This window comes from Hyaena hyaena, unplaced genomic scaffold, assembly GCF_003009895.1.
Source record: "Hyaena hyaena isolate Hyena2069 unplaced genomic scaffold, ASM300989v1 scaffold_271, whole genome shotgun sequence".
Classification (NCBI taxonomy): Eukaryota; Metazoa; Chordata; class Mammalia; order Carnivora; family Hyaenidae; genus Hyaena; species Hyaena hyaena.
The window spans coordinates 1,202,518-1,226,016 of NW_024080902.1; the positions used below are offsets into that span (position 1 = coordinate 1,202,518).

General features: G+C 36.7%; 1 protein-coding gene across 1 annotated transcript in view; it reads left to right on the forward strand.

Moving 5' to 3' along the window:
• The window catches only part of COL19A1 (collagen type XIX alpha 1 chain), a 329,204-nt gene that overhangs the window by 201,345 nt on the left and 104,360 nt on the right, over window positions 1-23,499 (forward strand). Inside the window, exon 17 of the mRNA XM_039245800.1 lies at window positions 19,562-19,615. Coding sequence (XP_039101731.1) covers window positions 19,562-19,615 — 54 coding nt within the window. The remainder of the gene's footprint in view (window positions 1-19,561; window positions 19,616-23,499) is intronic.

The window sequence follows — 23,499 nt, forward strand, 5'->3', positions numbered from 1 at the left end:
AGCAGGGCAACAGCAAAACATGTGACATTTTGAGGTTAGTTTCTCAACGGTAATTCACAAAATATCTAAGAAAACATAATCATTTATTTTCATAGATTATTATTTTTAATTATTTTAAGTTTTAGTCAAGTTAGGGAAGTAAAATTTATATTATTTGTTTTTAACCTCAACTAACTAATGGCAAAACAAGCTTCATAGGAGTTTTTGACACATCTTTTAATCAGAGATAAACTAACTGATGACCATGAAAGTGACTGCAAAGAAATAGAGATCAAAAGAATTGATATTAGTTTTACTAGGAAATATGATAGATCATTCATATATTCAGTTCAGCTCATTGATGGTGAAGTTTTAAGCATATCATGTTATTTGCAGGGATGAACTGTCTAATGAAGCAATGAAATCATCAAAATGTAGCAACATTTACACATAAAACATAAATAAGTTCAAAAGCAAAAGAATTGGGGAAGAATGAACTTTGATATAAAAAGCCAAGTGAAGCAAATGTTCAATACTTGATATTTAAACATTAGTGCTTTGAAGATGTCTTATAAAGGAGTACTTTAGATTGCTGAGACAAAAATAAACATAGACTTGCTAAGGCATCAGTGAAAAATGACATCAAAGACATTTGCTTGGAAATAGATTACATGGCTTGACATGTTTTTTTTTTTAAACTAGCTAATATCAATTCAAAGAACAAATAAAGCTAGCAAAATATTTTTACTACGTCTTGACAAATGCATAAGTAATGCTCACATGGCAGTTCTTTTGGAATATGTATAATTGTAGATGATGGTGATAGAAGGAAGAACCTTTTTCTTCAGCTTCTTTGCTTCTGAGCTGTAGAAAAATATGAAGGATGACACTGTCAACAAATATGGTCTAGAGTTCAATTTTTGTTCAGGAGTATATTTTGACAACACAGCTGCAGTGATAGGGAGTATTCCGGAGCGGTTACCCTGATTAGGGAGCTTATGCTAGAATGTAAACCAGCACATTGCTTCCTTCATCAGGAAAATCTTGTTAACAAACAAATATCAGTTAAACGAAACAATAGGCCTAACAACATGGTAAAGACTGTTAATTTGTAAAGATTAATATGTTAAATTTGAGACTTTTGAAAATTTTGATATAGCATGGAAAATGGTCAAAACCACTATTCTTGCATGCTTAGTTATGGTTATTGAGGAGAAAAAGATTGTCAAGTAGGTTAGACTTGTAGAATCAGTTGACTGTTACTGCAAGTTAAGAAACCAATTGCTCAATATCACTTATCAGGGAAATGCAAATCAAAATCACAATGAGACAGCACCTCACACCTATTAAAAATGACTTTCATCAAAAGAGAGAGAGAGGGGGGCATCTGGGTGGTTCAGTCAGTTAAGCGTCCAACTTCAGCTCAGGTCATGATTTTGCAGTTTGTGAGTTCAAGCCCCACATCGGGCACTGTGCTGACAGCTTGGAGCCTGAAGCTGCTTCAGATTCTGTGTCTCCATCTCTCTCTGCCCCTCCCCTACTCATGTTCTGTCTCTCTCTGTCACTCAAAAATAAATAAATGTTTAAAAATTTTTAAAAAGACAGAGAGATAACAAGTGTTGATGAGGATACTGAGAAAAGTGAACGCTTACACATTATTTGTGGGAATGTATATTGGTACAACCATCGTAGGTGCCTCAAAAAATTAAAAATAGAACTACCATATGAGCCAGCAATCCCACTTCCGGGCATATCCACAGGAAATGAAAACAGTATATTGAAAAGGTACCTACTACACTGCCATGTTCATTGTTGCATTATTCACAACAGCCAAGATACAGAAACAACCTAAGGGTCCATCAACAAATGAACGGATAAGAAGATGTAGTGTATATATACAAGGAAATATTTGTCAGCCACGAGAAAGGAGGATTCTCTATTTAGGACAACATGGATGGACCTTCAGGGCATTATGCTAGGTGAAATAAGTTGCCACAGAGAAAAGATAAATACTATATGATATGACTTATATGTGGAATCTGAAAAAGCTAACCACACAGAAACAAACTATAATGGTGGTTACCAGGGACTGTGGGAGTAGGTAGGGTATTTACAAGGAAAAAGAAGAAACCAGTTATTTCTCACCTTTAAAAAATGTAATTTGGGCAATTTTAGAAACTTGCTTATTTGCCTATCTTCAGTATTTTTTTAAGTTTATGAATGTATTTTGAGAGGGGAGAACAGAGGGAGAGAGAGAGAGAGAGAGAGGGAGAGAGAGAGAAAGAGAGAGAGACAGAGAGAGACAGAGAATCCCAAGTGGGCTCCACAGTTAGCTCAGAGCCTGAATGGGGCTCTAACCCACAAATAATGAGATCATGACCTGAATCAAAATCAGGAGTCTGATGGTCAACTAACTGAGCTACCCAGGCGCCCCTTCAGTATTTTTAGTAATATCAGTACTTCCATGCAGAGGAAGAATGCAGTGTATTTTCCAATGGCAGAAGAAAACTGAAGAGGAGAAACTGAAGTTTCTACAGAATGTTCCAATATGTTCTCATAGTTTTACAACCATTACTAAAGAAATGAGAAATGCTATTCTACATCAGTGAAACTTGCCATCAAATATTTTTAACATTTGATAGAAGGTTTTGAATTTTATTTTCCATCAGAAGATTCATATAAGAAATTAATATTCGTATATACCAAAATTGATGCCAAATTCATTTCTTTCATTGAAAAATAATTTGAATTAAACAAAAATTTATAGGACAGATCGCTGGACCTGGTTATTGATGGAAGATTAAAGATGAATTTTGAAAAAGCAGCATCACTTCATGTTTTTAATCAAAGTCGTAAAGAATATTTTTCTGAGTTTGCTGAAGCCAGTTTGGAATCTCTTATTTCATTACCTCTGTTAAACTTATTTCTATACTGAGTATCAGTAAAATAAAACAATGAAGCTCTTTAGATAAGTTATGCCCTATGAGTAGCATTGCCAGTTCAAGTTAGATTAAATATGATAACAAACAAGAAGCAAGCTTTAGTATAAAGTTTTTACACTAAAACTTTAAATACTGATATAATAGTTTGCTTTAAAAGAGAGTTCATAGGCACTTAGCATAGGGAATTACTGTTTCACTCATAACTTTTGTTTCATCATAATTGCAAAGGACTAAAAGTGCCAAGCATAAGCATGAATCATTATTATCAGCATATATACACACTTTCAACAATGTGTACAGTTTTATAAATGTTTTCTTTTTTTCTCTGTTAAGTTTGTTTGATTATATTTATCAAAGTATTTTATGTCTTTTGAATCCAATAGTAAACATGTCCTTATTTCACTTTTTTCTAGTAATTTGGTTTTATTACATTTTATAAAAGTACCAGTCTATAACAAATTGGAAGTTTCCACCGTAGACTTAGAGAGGCACTGATTTAGTGAGTTACATTGACTTTAGGCTAAAACTGTAACAAAAACCTTATCACCAGCAGAAAAATTCCTTTTTATTCAAGTATTGCTAAGCAAGTATTTAAAATAGTTTAGCCTTGTAATAATTAAGAGAAATGTGCACTTAGCTGGGTTAATGTGTTTTACACCTTGCTCTGCTTTATTCCTGGCTACCTATGTTAATTCTTCTGGAATCTATATGAAGATCAAGACAAGCAGGGGAGCTAAATGGAAGTTAATTTTTGTGAATGGAATATCTGAAAAAGTTTTCTAAGAGGAAGGAGGACACTCCTTACTCATTTTTGGTTTTCTCCTTGGGAAGAAGAAAATAAAATGGAATGAATGGGTGAGGTGTGAACAATAGTCTGACTTACTTTTGTAAGATATGAGGATCCATTTTACACAAAGGATTTAAACACCCTAGAGCTCAGCTAAAAGGCAATTATGTATTGGATTTAGGTGCATGGAAAGGCAAGCACGATACCATTAAAGGTATCCAGGTAAGGATTTAGAAAGATAACTAGCTTTGTAGCTGAGCTTAGGTTCGTGCTAGCCAGTTTTCTTTAGATAAGATGAACATGCCTAATTTGGGCATGGCTACACCTGACTTGTTCACAGAAGTACAGAATTTTGGGCCATTTCATCAGTTATTGGTGCTATGTTACACCAATAATATATGTATGCAATATTACAGGAATAAAAATAATATGCATACTAATTCTATTTTATCCTGGTTACAACATCCTTTTCTGTTCATGTTTATTTTCTCCAGTTTTCAGAAAAGGACACTGAGGCTTAAAAGAAGTTAAAGAGCAAGTTAAAGAGTCACTGAGCAAGAACTTGGTAGAGCTGGGTTCTAACCGAAGTCCATTGCCAAATTCTGTTCCATAATCTCCATGTTTTTCATACTGTGTGTTATGATCCATTAGCAGGTCAGAAATCAGCTTAATAGAACATAATTTTTTTTACAAAGAAATAAAATTCAACAGAATATACAAAATGGTTTATCCAGTGTAATGGAAAATGAATGACTTCAGATGATACTGATTTTGTACCTGATACTAGTACAAAAGCTTCTCTGCCTCTTTGTCTCTGCCCAGGCCTCTGTCTGGGGCTGTCTTCATTTATTTCCCTACTAATACCTTCAACTTTCCTTCTCTTCCCTGACCTACAACTTGTGCACCTGAATGCTAGCTGGTGGGGAAAAGTGCTCCTTCAGCCGTGGAATGGCCTTGGTGATGTAGCCAAAGCAGCTTACAGACTGTCAGCGGAAGGAGGGCCATTCATCATCTGATGGGTTCATACCTTATATGGAGATATGGCTGCTTGAACTTTTTATTAATAAAATGTTAACTTCTGCATCACTTCAGCAACACAAACCCTCAAGATCATGGGTCCTGGAGTCATGCAGACTTTTGGGTGAGTCCCGATTCTGTGACCCAAGGATTGTTATCCATCCTCTCCAAGACTCAGTTTCTTTAGCTACACAGTGGAAATGACACTGCCTAACCTGAAGCGATGATTAGAAAAATGTGTAAGGAACATGGCCAGTACAGAGCCTGTCATGGCAGGTTCTCCATAACTGCCAATTGTGATATCATACTTATAAATTTAATTTCCAAGTATTTGAGCACAAAGACATCTGTTCGTATTAAAACATGGAAATGATTTAGTAGTTTTTTTAGCATCCCAGAGGCTTTTGTGGATTTGTCACCTACCACAGTTGCCCTGAAGAAGTACAACCAGTCAACAGGTGTTTGGGGGCTGAAATCCAGCCTGTGCCCCAGTAACCAACTGTGTGCCCCCGTCTTTGTGTTTTTATGTGAGCCACCAGGAGGAACGGTGTCTTGCTCTCATGAGCACAAGAGTACCATACCGGCTAACTGGTGGCCCTGTCTCCTGGGTCATCAAAGTCAGTCAGCACTCTCCTCTGGGAGCTTGGAAGTGCCATCTCTGGTGGATTTTTCCATTTAATAAAGCTCTCGATGAATAAACTTTTACTGTAATTGGCTCCCCCCAAAACATTTGTACTTCTAATAGTATTATAGAACTGTTTTGGGACGTTCTTCTCTTTGTCATCATACAGACACATGTAAAATTAAGGAAATCAGGACGAAACTATTTATAGCATAGATTGACAAAGTATTTTCTGAAATGTTTTATGGACAGCAGATGTTTCGTAAGGATTCTTCATTATTTCTCTTTCCATTCCTGGCTGTTATAAAATATGACTGGAGGGTTTTTTAAGGTCACCATATATCTAGGTTATTGAACACGGATACCCTGTTTCAAAGCTCTAAGAAACTGATACTTTGGATCAGTAGACTCAGATTGAATTTCTTCTTGCTCAGTTTACATTTTAAACTCCATTTCAAAATATTTGCCATTATTTTGTTATTAGAGGGACTACTAATGTTTCGTGTAACTGCAAGTTCCTTATGATCCCCAATTAGGTGTTTTAAAATTTGGCTGCATGAATTGAAATATTGATAGTGGGTTCTACTATTACAACACTTCCCATATGTTAATAACTGAATTGACATTTTACAGGATAAAGTTTTTCTAGTAGATAAAAGTAAAATGGTGCTAAATTCCTGAATTCCTTGGGCCATTAGTTCTCTTCTTGGATGAAAGACTTAGAGCAACATTAGACTCCAATATACGAAACCTGAAGAAAACTGAAGATTTTGCCTTATAATATAATAAACAGCTTTGTACTTTTTGTACTTCTATATTTAACTACTTTGGAAATATTTTCCTTTAGAAATATTATCTATATACATGCCTATAACAGACACACACTCCTATAAAGATAGATCTTAAAAACATTACAAAAATATTGTTAAAAGATACATACAAAAAATAATTTTTACAAATTTCAAAATATGATACTATATATAATATATATATACACACACATGTATGCATATTTTAAATAATACATGGACAAGAAGTATACATCAAACTCACCTTGGGAGTAATGAGGGAAACAGGACTAGAGGTGATCTAAAAGTACATACATTTAATGTTAATCTGTAACATTTTGTTTATTTTTTAAAACATTTAAAGAAATTATTACAGAATATTACCAGATGTTAATTCTATATTATGGGATAAAAAGTAATCATTTGTTACACTACTCTTGTTATATATCTACTTTTTTAAAATTCTCAGCAAAATAATTTCAGAATACTTATGAAGGGTTTTCTTTTGTTCTTTCCTTTGAATGGACTTAACTCCCATTTCTTCATTATGATTTTATCTAACCAGATAAAAATATTTTATTATATATAAGAAAAAGATAATGACATAACCACTTAAATTTATACTTTGTTTCCTGAGCTTTGTTTCCCCAATCAATTTTTGTCTTTCATATAGCCTCTCAGGATTCATTTGTAAAGTCATTAGAACCTTTGGTCATCTGTTACTTCAGGGCATCTTTGAAGCTTTGATTCTATATTTTAAAAGCTGTGCAAACTATGACATTATTTCCCAGTAGGGACTCTAAATTATTGGTTGATCATAATATAAAAGAGATTATAAATTACATTTGCATATTTCTGGGTATTAGTTTAAATATCCTCTATTTTTTCCCCATAAGGTCTTTCACTTGAGTTAGGCCACCTAACTGACATATTGCTCATTAATCATACATATTAACTGGAGTAGTTAAAGCTTTAAAATCCAACATACCATTCTGTCCACAGGGACTAGTTCTTGTTTTCTAAATGTGATGACATATGCTTCAGACACTGCTAATTAGGTCTTTCCCTTGAAAATTCATCCTGACATGTTTCGAGAACATTTTTTCCCCTTGAGTACGAGTTCATTAAATTATTAATATCCTTGTATAAGTCTTCCAGGATTACTTACACAATGCAGCTTTCTCTATTGTAAAACTGTAGTTCACAGTGAAAGGTAAAATAGATCTCACTTCCTCATATGTCTTCTTTTCCAGTCAAAAACAATGGATTGGGTAAATATCAGAGAATAATAGATATTATATTCAGTAACATAAAATGTTAATGGAAGATAATAAATAGTTTGTACATGTAAATGGAAATGTGTATTAGTCAGGCTCTCCAGAGAAACAAAACCAACAGGATGTGTATAAATAGAGTTATTTTAAGGAATTGGCTCACACAGTTATGAAGGCTTACTAAATCCAAAGTCTGTGGAGTAGGCAGACAGGCTGGACACCCAGTGAAGAGTTGCAGTTCAGGTCCAAAGGCAGTCTGGTGGCAGAACTCCTTCTGGCTTGGAAGAGATCAGTCTTTGTTCTATTCAGACCTTCAACTGATTGGATAAGTCTCATTCACATTATGGGAGACAATCTGCTTTATTCAAAGTCCACTGATTTAAATGTTAATCTCACCAAAAAAATACCTTTACAAAAAACACCCAGAATAAAGTTTCACCAAATACACCGACACCATGGCCCAGTCAAGCTGACACATAGAATTAACCATCACAAGATACTGTATAGATAATTGACTCCCGGTTATCTGCACAAATGGAAGGAAATGTTGCCACAAGCAATCTAAGTCAGATAACCTAAAATCAGTTCTGTTCAGCCTCCATATTAAATGATAACTTTATATTAGTTTTACCTTCAAGCATATTATCTGGATAGGCAGGTACTTAGATCAACTCTATTTTGTGATTTTTTAAGACAAAATCCCAGTAGCTTCCCTTCATAATCAAAGTAATAAAACTTGGAGCCCCTCATCATAATATATAATGAGGTCCATCATAATCTGGCCTGTCTACCACCCATCCAGTAGCTTGCTCCTCTCTAGCCGCCAGTGTTTCTTGATGTTCCTTGAACAAGCCATACTCTGGGTTTACTTCTTGCTGTTCCCTCTACTGGATTTTCTTTCTCAGACCTTGCATGGACCAGGGATTCACTTGGTTCAGCTGTCTGACTTTTCTGTCTGAAACTGCACACCTTCCTATATAGCTTTATGCAGTTTACCTGCTTTATTTTTTTATAATTCTTATTGTTATCCAAAATTCATATCTTTCTTTGTTTAGTTACCAGATATGCAGTAAGTATAACATAGTGGTAATGATCAGAGATGAGACAGCCAAGTTGCCTGGATTTCCAACTTTGCTGCTTACTAGCCATGTGATCATAGGCAAGTTGCTTGTCACTCAGTTGCCTCATCTGTAGAGCAGAGATACCACAAAGGTATTTTGAAGATGTAATGAATAAATAGATGTAAATTGTGTAAGATGGTGCATGGCAGAGAATAAAGACCATATGATATCCACTACTATTATTGTTCCCTGTGAAAGGACAAGATTGAAGATATTTCCAAAGCATAGAAAGGGATCTGGAGATATTAGGGCTCAGTAAATGTTTATTGAGTGAATGAATGAATGAATGAATCTGGGCATGTGCTGACTGAAAGTGGGAAAAAAATGTCCTATGTAGACACAACGAAGAGGTGGCAGATGAACAAATGAAGTTTAAAAGTTGTAGTGGAAGTTTTATGTAGTTGAGAAAGCTGAATTAGGTAGGTTTTATGAGTGAATCCATATGTATATAGGTATGTATATATGTATGTACTACATGTAGGAAGGAGGCTGGGAACAAGATGTTGCTGGGACTTCTATCTCTAGGATAGCTCCCTAAAGAGGATGGAAAAATCAAAGGAGGACATGAAAAGCATCCAGCAAATGACCCACAACGAGAACTGCAAGGACCAAATGGAACACTGGCTTTCCCAGGAAATCCTTACCTTTTTCTGGGAACAGGTTGGAGCTAAAGGAGAAAGAGACTCTCTAGAGAGACAGATTGATGAAGCTAAACTCCAGATTACTTTTACTCATAGTTTCAAGTGACCCTGGATGTGAAGTTTAAGGAAATGTTAAGTAGTATTCAAATCAAGAACAAATATACCCAGTATTTGTATAATGGTGTGTTTTCAAGTGTTCAGTAATTGAAGGTCATCAATACATTTCCCAATACTTGGATCAATCAAGGATCAAAAAAAGGAATGATGGGCTGGGAAATACCTTCTGAACACACTTGATCAAAAGGTTGGTGTTAAGTATCAGAGCAGAAAAGGACCAAAGAAGATACACACATCTGTGTCAGTGCAGAAGCACCCAGGAAAAGCTGTCCCTATTTGAGAAGACATTTTAGGGTTTGGTACCCCATCTTGTTGCTGAGGGCGTACTGATGACTTTCTCCCCACATCTCACTCCCATGCCGATAACCCTACTTCCCTTGCTTCCCACTCAAAGAGAAGGCTGAAGAGAGTTATTGAAGAGTAACCCATAATCAGTATGGGAAAGAACTTAATTCTTCCTTTCCCTCCCCAGAATTCCTAAGCTTACCCATAACCAAATGAGCAAGTCTATCCAAATAGTTGTTATGAATAACTGTCCTTTGTCTTCTACTTTGAAGGCAAGATCCAGGTCTTAGTCATCTTAATGTGTTTCCCCCTCATACAGTGTATAAAACACAGACAGTACACTTTTCTTAAATAAATTTACCCATCTTTTGGTTAGGGTTTGATTCTGAAGTCAGCATTTAAATATCCAAATGCAATTTTACCTATTAAATTCAAATTTATGCATTGAGAATTATGCACTAAAAGTTCTCTTTCAAAAATCAGGTGACCTTTATAGATCACCTTATGGATCCTCTGCAATTCTCTTCATTTACCAGGAAGTTATTGGATAACTGAAAAATGTATTCCCATGAATTTATTTGGTGCTGGTTAATCAATCCTTCACATTCAAAATACAGTTCTAAAATTCCACCCTTGAGGATACATTTCATCTTTTAAAGTAGGCAACTCAAAAATGCTGAAATTATACCCTTTATAACTTCATGTTAATTGAAATCAAGATATAAAATGTCATTGATGATTTCTTTGTCCTAGTGCTGGCTCTTGAGGCTAGTTGTGTTCTTGTTTTACTGGCTCAGACTCTGACCTCTCTGAAGCTTATTGGGGAAGCTCAGCACATTGCTTTCATTTTAATATTTCTATGAAAGTAGACATGACAGTTTATGTGCATTGTTTTTCTTCTACATGTTCTTTCTACTCTAAATTAAAAACATAACAGTTTCTCTTAACAAAAGTGAAAGAGAAAATTCTGCCTTTGTGAGGCATTATGAAAGTGCTTAGAGATGTGGAAGACCAGAGACATCATCTTCAAACAAGGAAGGCTGTGTACAAGGTCTGATTCCCCTTTTCCCTTCTGTGAACATGCCTGCCTTGAATTTACAATTTTGGAGGAAAGGAACATTTTACAGTGTGCTTCCAGCACAGAGATGTTAAAATATATTCACCACATGTTCAGGAAGTTGTTTTAGCCACACCCTACTGTTGCCCCATCCATGATACTAAGATGAATCAAGTGCCTTGAAAGAGACTGGCAATGGCAGGCATTAAGGCAATCAGGAGTCCAGGTTGTGGTTAGCATATTGGAAGGTCTGCAGAAGTCAGGGTAGATTCTAAGGCAAGAGCAAGAGCCCAGGACACCCAAATTTCAAAGGACAGAGGTGATAAGCAATTGGGACATTAAAAAAATCTGACTGGTTGTGAGAAAATAAGAGAACCTCAACAATTACAACAGCAAAGTAACCTAAATTGTGAATGATTGGGATACCAACCAAGGAAGCCTTAATCCTGAGGATTATGGGTTTTAAGATCAGATACACTTGCCTTTAAATTTTTGCTTCACTAATTAAGAGGAGAGTGATTTGGAGCGAGATGTTTAACCTTTCTGTCTCTGTAAAATGGGAATAGTACCACCCACCCACAGTAGTTTTGAAGAGGTTAAGCAAACTAATATTAAGTCATTGCTTAAGTCTCTGACCGTGGCAAGTACTTGATAAATGGTAACCATTTTAATAATTATTAGTCATAGACTTAAGATTTTTTTTTTTATGACGTGGATAGCTCAGGGCACAGAAGGGAAAGCTGATTGTTAGTACATTCAAACAGAAGGAGGTTAAGCGGTCAGATCTTGACTATATTTATCCTTCATGACCAAATTAGTAACAACACTATAACTTAATAGGAATACTAAACAGTGACTATAGACATTACTGACAGACTAGACCCTTTGGCTCAGCCCAGTGCTTTGATGAAGTGTTATCATTCATTTAGATTATCACTTATTCACTTATAGCTAAGGGAGGTTAGATAATATTGTCATATTTCTAACTTGTTTTGAAAAGCCACTGGAGTTACTCAGAGAATGTACAGGGAACAGAAAGATGGGGAAATTGTGGAATGATTTAGAAATTTGAGATCCCACCTTAAAGGAGAAAGGCAATATTGAGAATGGCAACATAGTATGTACTCATCTTTCCTGAGCTCTGAACCTATTTCAAATAGTTTGTCCATGCTGAACTACGTCCTCTTCCCATGTCCTTATAAGAGCCACTTGTCTAATCCCTGAAATAATGAGACCTTTATGAGTAGGGTTATTGCTGTCATAGATATATTTTTAAATATCTGTTAAGAAATAAAATGCATTTAGGGTATTATGCATTGCTCACATAAGTATCCCAATCCCCCTTTTTTCACATATCATTGATTTCAAAATGTGGTAACTTTTTACATCAGTCATAAATCTTATTTCCGCTCACAATGTAAAAAAAGAAAACTAAACTTCCCAAATAGTCTGTAATGTTTTCCTGTGTAATTAACACCTCATTCACAGTTGCGGATGCCAGTCAAGGCCCTGTCTCCTCTTCCTTGACATTTCCTTGATACCTTGTTCAGGCTGAGCTGATGCCTAAGAGTGTGCTAAATACACACATGGGACAGGGAAATATTTGAGAGGAGCCAGCTGTATTAGCAAGATCTGGCAATTTAGAGAGACTGCTTTCACATATGTCTCCTCTGTGGGCTTGAGGCCTGCATACCATCCTTTATTTAAGTCCGATTACTGCTCTAACCTTGTCTTCATCATCATCCTCCTCATCCACAGCAAAAACCATCTGTCAGATAAGTACCAGTAGTCCATTATTTGCATTCTTTCTCTTAGTAATGCTTCTGCAGGGCCAAGTGTTTATAAATCAAGTGACTAATTTAAGATACACGTGCTCTCATACTGCAAGTCATCCTGGAAGCATCAGGTTATTTTTAACTGTTGAAATTTGTACATGTCATTTGTTTAAGTAGCCTTGTTTTCTTCCTGAAAATAATGACCCTCTGTGGCCTTGCACATGGCAAATGCAGATGGTTGAAGTCATTATATAATTCAAATGAAATCATTCTGTTGTTGAAATCTCCTGGTTTCATTTTTGTAAATTATTGTAACATACATTCAGAAAAATATATGTATCACACAGGTACACAACTTGATGATTTTGCAAAAATTGAGCACACCCATGGCTCCGGGGTATCTTGGTCTGCTAAGCATCCAACTTCGGCTCAGGTCATGATCTCATGGCTGGTGGGTTTGAGCTTCACGTTGGGCTCTCTGCTGTCAGTGCCGATTCCACTTCAGATCCTCTGTTTCCCTCTCTGTCTCTGCCACTCCCCTGCTCATGCTGTCTCTCTCTCAAAAATAAATTAAAACATTAAAAAAAAATTTTTTAAATGAGCACACCCATGTAACCAGCACACAGCGTCAAGAAATAGAACATAAGCATCACTAACACTGTAAAAATCCTTCTAATGCTCTCTTTCAGTCACTCCCGGCTCCCACAGCAGCAACCCATTATAACTTCTAACAGCATGGTTTCATTTTGATTGCATTTATTCCTTTCGTGTTTGCAAGTCACTTGTAGTTGCATGTACTTGTATTCCATATGTGCTATATAGTATTCCATTGTATGAATACCTCACAATTTAATGCTTATATTTCTATGCTTATTGGGCACAACTTGATTGTTATTTTAGATGAAAAAATACCATACACATAGTTAAGAATTGGTTACAATTTTTAATTCATGCTCAATACATGTTTTAGAATGTTTGCTTGATACTCTATATTATCAAACATTTTTAAATGAGGAAGAAGTAGAGAATTGCACAGAAGATGGCAGAAGGGCAGGAAGTAAAGGAACTAATGTTATTACAACCATGTATTGGATGTCGAGTATTGTTGTTTTTAATTGTGGGAAAATACATATCACATAAAATTTGCCATCTTAACCATTTTCAAGTGTACAGTTCTGTAATGTTAAATATATTCACACTGTTGTGAAATAGATTTCCAGAACTTTTTTATCTTGCAAACTAAAACTCTGTATTCATTAAACAACAACTCCCCTCTATTCTCTTCCCCCAGCCCCTGGTAACCACCACTCTGCTTTCTGTTTCTATAAATTTGACTACCTACGTACCTCATAGAAGTGGTATATACAGTAATCATATAGTATTTTTGTTTCATGACTTATTTGACTATGATTCTTTCAATTAACATAATGTCATCAAGGTTCATTCATGTTGTAGCCTGTGTCAGAATTTCCTTCCTTTTTAAGACTAAATAATATTCCATTGTATGTATATAAAGCACATTTTGTTTATCCATTCATCTGTTAGTGGACATTTGAATTGGTTCCACCTCATGGTTATGCTGAATAGTGCTGCTATGAACATGGGTGTGCAAATATCTCTTCAAGACCTTGCTTTCAATTCTTTTGGATATATTCCCAGAAGTGGGATTTCTAGATCATATGGTAGTCCTGCTTATAATTTTTTAAAGAATCTGCATAGTGTTTTCCATAGCAGTTAACAAAATTTTCCATCTCACCAAGAGTAAATAAGTGTTCCAATTTTTCCACATCCCTGCTAATATGTATTTTCTGTGTTTTGAAAGAAAGCCATCCTAATGGGTGTATATATGGTAGGAATTTACATGAGATTTTTTTTAATGCTTATCAAACCTGTTGCAAAGTATAGGCAATGAAATCTGGATGCACACCAAAAAAAATTCCGTAAAGAAAAAGCCATGATTCCAGTCCAAGTGCTCTTGAATTTGACAATGGTCTTTTTATCCTCAAAGTTTCACATAATCACAAAACCAATTAAGCTCTTTTGTTCTAAGCTACAAGATTTATAAGACATTAGGGGCTCTACATAATTGCCTAACTTTATTTTATTTTTTAATGTTTATTTATTTTTGAAAGAAACAGAGAGAGAGAGACAGAGAGTGAGAAGGGGAGGGGCAGAAATAGGGGGGGACACAGAATCTGAAGCAGGCTCCAGGCTCTGAGCTGTCAGCACAGAGCCTGAGGTAGGGCTTGAACTCACAAACTGCTAGATCATGGCCTGAGCCCAAGTCAGATGCTTAACTGACTGAGTCCCTAGGCACTCCAATGATTTCCTAACTTTAAATATGAATAAGAACTTGAGGCTTAGAGTAGGAGTTCTCAAAGCATGGTCTTGAGGCCAGCAGCATCAACATCACTGGGAACTTGTTAGAAATGTGAATTCTCAGGCCCTGCCCCAGACCTAGTGAATCAAAAACTCTGGAAGTGGGGACACAAATCTGCTGTTGTTTTTTTTAAGTATAGTTGACATACAATATTACAGTCATTTCAGGTATGCAACATAGTGGTTCAACATTTATACACATTACAAAATAATCACCACAATAAGTCTAGCCACCATCTGTTACCATACAATATTACTACAATTCTATCAACTTTCTCTCTTTGCTGTACTTTACATCCCCATGACTTCTTTACTTTATACCTCTCAATCTCCTTCATCTATTTCACCCATTCTCCCACGCCCCTCCCCTCTGGCAACCACCAGTTTATTCTCTGTATTTCGGAGTATGTTTTCTGTTTTGTTTTGTTTGTTTATTTGTTTTGATTTTTAGATTCCACATATCAGGGAGATCACATGGTATTTGTCTTTCTGTAACTTCTTTCACTTAGCATAATACCCTCTAGTTCTATCCATGTTGTTGCAAATGGCAAGATTTCATTCTTTTTATTCCTAATATTTCAGTGTGTGTGTGTGTGTGTGTGTGTGTGTGTGTGTGTGTAATATCTTCTTTTTTTAACTTTTTTTACATTTATTTATTTTTGAAAGACAGAGCACAAGTGAGGGAGGGGCAGAGAGAGAATGAGACACAGACTCCGAGAGCCCAATGCAGAGCTCGAACTCACAAACTGCAAGATTGTGACCTGAGCCGAAGTCAGATGCTTAACCGACTGAGCCACCCATATGCCCCTGTAGTTGCTTCTTTATCCTTCATCTGTTGATGGACACTTAGGTTTCTTCCATACCTTGGCTATTGTGAATAATGCTGCAATAAATATACGGGTGCATATATCTCTTCAGATTAGTGTTTTTTCCGTAAATAAATAAGGAATGTGGAATCAGTATGGTATTTCTATTTTTACTTTTTTGAAGGACTCCATACTGTTTTCCATAGTGGCTGCACCGGTGTACATGTCCACCAACAGTGCACAAGGGTTCCCTTTCCTCAGAATTGATCTGTTGTAACTAGTCCTCCTGATGATGCTGAGGCACAATCAGGTTGGAACACCACTGGGCTTAAATCATTAGACAAATATCTAAACTGCTGTCTAATAACCTTTCCACTATTACCAAACAGGAAACTTACATGTTGAGCACTTTGAGGTTTCCAGGGCAACCTGATATGGTGAATCTGTGTTTTGTGCTTTATGCTCCACTTTTCAGAAAAGTGTTGGATTAGCCTGATTGTGATTATGCTAGAACAGTAGGTCCCCATCCAACTGGAGATTCAGCCAGACTGCAATTTATCAAAATTGCTTCTGAACAAATGGCCACCTGGGAGTAGGCATCCTAACCAGGAAGGTTACCCCAGGTCAGCATTTGTCTGTTATCTGCTAGGATTTGCATCCCCACCCTCATCCAAGTCCCCACTTTTTGTCTTAACTTTGCAGTGGGTTCTAAAGTAAGCCCTGCAGTGAAGGCACTGACATAGAAGGAGGCAGAAGTGGGAACAAACATGAGGCCACCATTCCTTCCATCACGTCACCCCCACCACCAGCAGCCCTCAGCCCTGGCCCCAGGCATCCACTGGCCCCAGGTGTCCCCACACAGTCCCCTGGAGTCCTGTAAAGAAAAACCAGAGATTCATAGATTACACTTTCCTCAGAAAAACTGGATGAATCTGATTTTAGTTCTAGGATGAGAATTGTGGCTTATGCCTGCTGTCTTGGCATACATTATAAATAATAAAATATTCCCCGAATTATTCAGGTTACACAATAAAATGCACCCTACCAAAAATCTACTGTTATGTCTTAGGTAGGCTTTTGCCTTTCCCTAATGTTTTTAAGGGAAAAGACAAAAGATGTTTTGGAGGAATGGGAGAATGGGAGACTGTTCCATGCTGTTGGAGGCCTTGAATGGGGATAAAGAAGACAAAGGAGTTAATTCATGGAGCTCCTTGGAGAGAAGAAACATGATGTCTGGGAGTAGGGCCACAATCTGTCAATCCAATAGTTCAAGACCGCTTCGAGACATCATCTTCTGGAGCTTCTACCAGGTTTTCATCTACTCACCTCCCCCTCGCCCGCTCTGTCCTGTCAGACCCCTCCTACAGGTCACTGAAACTCAAGACTTAAGCTAAAGTCCTAGGTCCAAATATATTTAAGGCTTATTTAGCTGTATGGCTAACAAATGGGGCCTGTGCTTCTTTGTAAAGAAAATCTTTAAAAAGTATTCAAATCTGTATTATGGTGTTCTAGAAACTCAAGACTACAAATCACATTTAAGCTGAAAATACATGTCATCTGAAGTTATCTTCTGCACACGGTGTGTTCCAGTAATTTAACAGCCCTGAAAAATATTTTACCTGCATCTCCACTCTCAGCAAGCATGCGGGAACAAAAGCAGGATTCCCCTGCACTCTTCCAGAATGCACATCAGTGCACTCTGACAATTGCAAGGCTGACTTGAATGATCACATAAACCAGCAGTGATATGCAAGAATTTGGACGCTTGCCCATACCATACTGAATCGTGAATGTTTTCACTCTTCAACCTGAGACATGCCAATGTTATGTTACAATATCTGACATTTGGTTTACCTTAACCATTAACTCTGTGATAAAAGTTGATGAATAGTCAGCCTCATTTTCCCTACTTCCTGCCCCGATCAATATACATGCCTCCTTTAACGAAAGGAGAATGCACACAGAAGTTGATCCTATGGTTTTAACTTATCTCAACCTAAAAGAAAGAACCAATCACCCACTTCGATGCCATTGATTTTTGTTTCTTTGTGCTCTTGTGAATAAATAAATTACAGTGCTTCCATTTTCTAAGTAAACTTTTTATCATTGATTAGTCCTCAGGGTCTAATTGACTTACATTTACTAAAAGACCCAATATATTGATTTTCAGAATGCGTAAACTACAAGACCAGAATGGTGTACATGTGTATAACTTTTATTAAGTATACAGACTATTAAATTATATGTTCGTTCCAATGTTACAGTTCCCCAAAGGAACTCCCAATTCACAACTCTGAAACAGAAACGTGAAACATAAATGTGAAAACACCACTGATTATATTTCTGTTCCGTAGACTTTAACTAGGATTGTTTATAAAAACAGCTGTTTTTATATAAACTCCTGATGCTGTGCATTTAATCCACTTTCAACAGCAGCACAGGCATTTCCTGCCCAGTCACAGTGTGGTTTGTGCTTACTTACCTCCCAAAACTTACTCTGCTGGTTTAACTGGCATTGACTTCCTACCCCACTCCAAGCCTGAATGAAAACCAGAGAGAGAAAACTACTTTGCCTGACACTTTCAAGCCAAGAAAATTAGTGAATGAAATAGGCCTTCTGTGTTTATGTTTACAGTTCTCCCTCCAACCACCTCCAAACTTGAAAGATTAATACAATACTTTTACTTTTTCAGTAGCAACAAGTCTTAAGCGTATTAATATGTTACCAATATGACAATAAAATAATCAGGACAATGAAGTAGTGGCCATATTTATAAAATATGCTCAGAAATGCTTCTCATTCAAAATATATGCTTTAATACCTAAGCTTACTTCCTTCTATTAGAAAGGGAAAAAAATTTAAAAATTTATAAAAATCATTTTTTCAGTGATATTAGATACACAGTTACCTAGAGATATTAGCCCAATCTTATTTTTCTAACTCTTGCAGTTGGAATTTAGCTAGTTGTGAACGTGGCAAAGTTAACATTACATTATGATAATGATTAATAAACAAGGGGTCTTTTTTTAGTTTACTTAAAAATAGCTTAACCATCCAAAAGGAATAGAAGAGCTAGTTAATGTGCTTTATACACTACATAGGATTATGGTATGGCTTCTGGTAGTGCTTTTCATACTTCATTGAGCATAAGAATGACCTGATGTGTTTTAAAATGCAGATTCATGGCTTCCTTCCCCAGAGATTCTAAGCCATGAACCTCTAAATCTAGGGTGGAGCTCCGTAATATACATTTGTAACACCCAATCTCACCCTCAGGTTACTCCTATAGGATTACACTTGAGAAGGGCACAAGGATGGCTCAGTCCATAGTTGGCTCAGGTCCTGATCTTGCGGTTTGTGGGTTCGAGCCCCGTGTCTCTGCTGACAGCTCAGAGCCTGGAGCCTGCTTTAGACTCTGTCTTCCTCTCTCTGTCCCTCCCCCTCCCCTTTCTCTCTCTCTCTCTCGAAAATAAACATTAAAAAACATTTTTTTTCTCAAAAAAAAAAAAAAGAGAGAAAGTCACTTTCTCTCTCTCTCTCTCAAAAATAAACATTAAAAAAAATTTTTTAATTACAATTCAGACCATTCTTTGAGGAACACCAATTTACCATGACAAATGCAGGTTTTGTTGCATCTGAAACCACAGAAGCATCAGATAAAATGCCAATCTTAGGCCATCTTTCAGATACTTTATATTACTTGACAAGAGTAACAAGGTAGACAGCATTTAAAGGACTGCTAATAAGTTAAAGTTTATTCATTCCAAGCACTACTTTTCTCATCTTGGTCATTAAGATTTCGCCCATAGCTTTTAGATTTTGTTGATGTTTAAAGGTGACGTGGACTTGAAATTATTTTTTTAACTCTAAGTTGATTTTTACTGTCTTTAAAGTTGCCATTTAATGTTGCCTCATCTTAAAATACAAAGGAATCACAGGTATTTATTATCTGTTTCTCTTTGGTTTCCAGGGAAGACGAGGAAAAACAGGTCCTCCAGGAAAACCAGGTCCCCCCGGACCACCCGTGAGTAAACAGTAGCATGACTGTTCCTAAGGCATGCCCCTCTTTATTTCTGTGTGTTTATCTGTGGGTTATTTTACTCCCCTGTAGCTCATTTCTATCTTTCTCCTGCTTAAAATGGTTATCCTCCATACACCTCCTACCACCACACAAACCATGAGGTAAGGGAGGCGGCTGTCGCTACACCCCACTTACTTCTTTATTACACAGTCAGGAACAGTTGTACTGCGTGCGTGAGCACCCTAAGCCAAGTCTCCAAGATAAATCCTGATTGGAATCTACCTGGCTCCATCTCCTCAGCTTCTTAACATCCAGGTTAGGAGTAACTTAGATATCTGGGGAAGCATGTCCTCTTCCCTTGATACAACTGCTTTCTTAGTAGAATTTTGTAGAAGAAAACTATCAAGATCTTCCAGCCAATTAGCAAATATTTTTCTTTATCCCAAACCTCTAGAAATTGTATTCTGTTTCTTGTGGTTCTGCCAACTCTTCGACCCATTAGAATCTGATTTGTGTCCAACTCCACCGACACCCTCTGTAGTCACCAATAATTTCTGGGGCATGAGAGTCCCTGGGCACTTAGCAGGCTTCATCTTATTTCACTGCTATATAGGAATTTATGCCTGTGACGGCTCTCTTCAGGAAACTCCCGGTCCTCTTGGTTTAGTGACACTGATTTTTTTTCTCCTTCCTCTCAGACCATCCTGTTTTGTCTCCTTCATTAACCACGTTCCCTCCTCTCCTATCTGTATGTTGCTTGTGTTAAAAAACCCTCGTTTTTTATTTCAACCCAGACATTCCTCCTGAGTTCCAGGCTCATACATTCCAACTTGCTCCACTTGGAGGTCTCCCACGTATTACAGAAGTGGCATGTCCCAAACTAAACTCTAGAAATAATTCAGGGTTATGTTGTTTTTTTTTTTCTCTCCCTCATCCTCCATATCCAAACGGTTCTTAAATCATGTCAATTCTATATCCCAGTAGCTCATGAACCCATTTCCTCTTTTCTTTCCTCATTTCCACTGTCTTAGTTTAGGCCTTTGTTGGTTTGTATCTATATTTTTGTAACCATCTCAGAGCGGAGCTCTTTGCCTCTACCTTCGACAATAATATCGAATAGATATTATTCGAAGGAATAATATCGCTAGATGCAAATTCAGACTCTGTAACTCTTTGGCTTGAAATTCTAATAGCTTCCTTCTCCTTCGAGATGTTTTCTGCATCTTCTCATATCATTTTGGGTCCTTCTTAGTTTTCCCTTTTCCTCTCTTTGCTTGTCCTCCTCTGTGCCCTTCATCCATCTGTAACCATTGTGTAATCTTCCCTTACTATCTCACAAATGCCATGCTTTGTGCAGGTTCTCCTGGAGCCTTAAGTACGCTTCCCTGTGTCTTCATGACTCATGTCAACGTCAGCTTTCCTGCATGGCCTCTGTCAGTGCTCTCAGTATGTGCAGTATCCTTTCCACGATCCTTGTAATTATATACTTCCTGCACTCAGGGAGCACATGGCACATTGCTTCCTACTGTTATTTTATTTGTCTGTCTGCCTGCTGCACTGCAGGTTTTTCAACCTCTATTTTATCACCACTGCCTAGCACAGTTTCATTCATGTAGCATGTGATTATTAATTATTATTAATTGTTTAATGAATGAGTAAATAAATGGATATATTTTGTATGTAGGAAAAAAAAAACCAGAACAGAAGTGGCTTTTTAAAGACGAGAACCACCCTCACCACCACTAGAGGGCTCCATACCTAGCACCTTAGGAATTTCCTAGGATGTGGTCATGGGTGGCTGTGCCCAAAAATGAACATGATTGCTGTCCTGTCATTGATTTCATTTCTTCACTTAAGCCATTCAAGTGCATTGTTCTAGTAGAAGTGTACTGGTGTCCCTGATTATAAAAGCAAGTGGGGAGAAGAAAAGAGACATAAATTGGAAGCTGGGAATCCAGTCTTTAAAGGAATTAGCTTTGTTGATTTTTATTCCAAATTTTCTGGCAAAACAGAGAACGCATCATGAGATTCGCAATAATTGTCTTGTGCTCTGAAGAAGAAAAGCTGGTGAATGCTAACAGGCAAGATTAGACCTTCATGTAGCTTTGTAAACATATGATACTGCTTTTAAAATTGGGCAATTGTTGTCTCAGAGGAGGAATTTGAATGATGAAGGCTTTTGTGACAAGCCTGCCAACTGTCTAGGAAAGAAGATTACCCCAAGTCCTGGAATGAGTTCTCAACTATAGATCAACTGAGTTTACTAAAGAATTTAGAAGATTAAGAAATATGTGACTATATAAAAGAATTTTTAATATTCAATTTCACCAGTTTTAGTTTATTGCCAGAGTGTTTGGGGAAGAGAGGTACTTCTTTCATTTCAAGTATTGGATTTAGAATTTAAACTCAGCTATGAGTCTGATACTGTGTTTGTTAACTCCTGAGTACACAGCTATTTAAAAGTGGCTTATTATCTTTTGTAATATGACAAAATACTGATTATTATAAAATACTGCAGAGTACCAACTATGAGAAAAGGGTTTTATTTATATCAGCCTTTGTTTTAAAAGAAAAAGTGTGACACAGCTCATTTTCTGTTTAAGAATGGTGGTTTATGGAAATTCTTTGTCTTTTTGATTCTGGGAAAACTCTTCCAGTTGACTAAAATATCTTTTCTTTAATACAAGTATTATCAAAACTTTACATGGAGGTACAGTTTGTTTCACCTTTTGGATTTTTTTGAAGTTGTTCAGATGATAGTTTGAATGGATGACCTGCATACAAGCTGCAGAAAACCTCACGAGGCATCTACTCATACTTAAAGAACTTAGCCAAAGGCAGCATTGAAAAGGAAGGTAAAGTAATAGGCTCCCTACATATTTCTATGCTACCTTCATATTTAATTTTTCTGAACAAGAGTGGAGTTTAGGAAGAGGGCTAATTGTTTCCCAAATAGTTAGAAATGACCAGAGTTCTTCAAAAGCAGTCCTTTCAAGATTATATTAATTCATATCTTAAGAAAACAAGCTTACAAAAAAAGCAACTTGCCCCTAATTTTCATTGTTTCACAAATTCACAAACATTATTTAACACCTTCCATGGACCTAATACTCTGTTCAGAGCTGGGCTTGCAGACTGGAATACTGTATTGTCCTTGCCCTCTGGAGATTCAAGTTTCGCTTACAGAAATGTGAACAAAGGGAGAGAATTAGAAAAGATAATGGTAGAGACGGTTTCCTTTAGGAATTGACAACTGGAGCATAAAAATCAAGCCTTAATCGAAAGAAGGAATTCCTGCCAGTTACGACATGAATGAACCCGGAGGACGTTATGCTAAGTGAAATAAGCCAGTCACCAAAGGGCAAAGACTGCACCATTCCACTTATATAAGATACTTAAAATAGTCAAGCTTGGAGCAGCAGAGAACACAACAGTGGTTGCGGGGGTTTGGGGGGAAAGGGAGTTGTTATTCAATGGGTATAAAACTTCCGTATAGAAGATGAATAAGTTCTAGAGATCTGCTGTACAGCATCCACGCACAGTACTGTACATTGAGAAGTTTGTAAAGGGTGTAGATCTCATGGTCGATGTTCCTACCACAAAAACAACAACAACAAACAAACAAACAAACAAAAGGACCTAAGGGACACAAGGAAACTCTGGGAAGTTTCCTTGATTGCCTTGATTGTTGTATCACACAATTGATAGTATCACAGGTGTTTTCATTTGTCCAACCTTATTAAATTGTACACTTTCACTATGTTCAGTTCTTTATATATCCATTATATGTCAATAAAATTTTTGGAAAAAAGAGTTGACAAGGATTGTCCAGGAAAACAAATAGAGGGAGAGAAGAGAGCAAACTGAGTATTGTTGGCAGAGGAAAT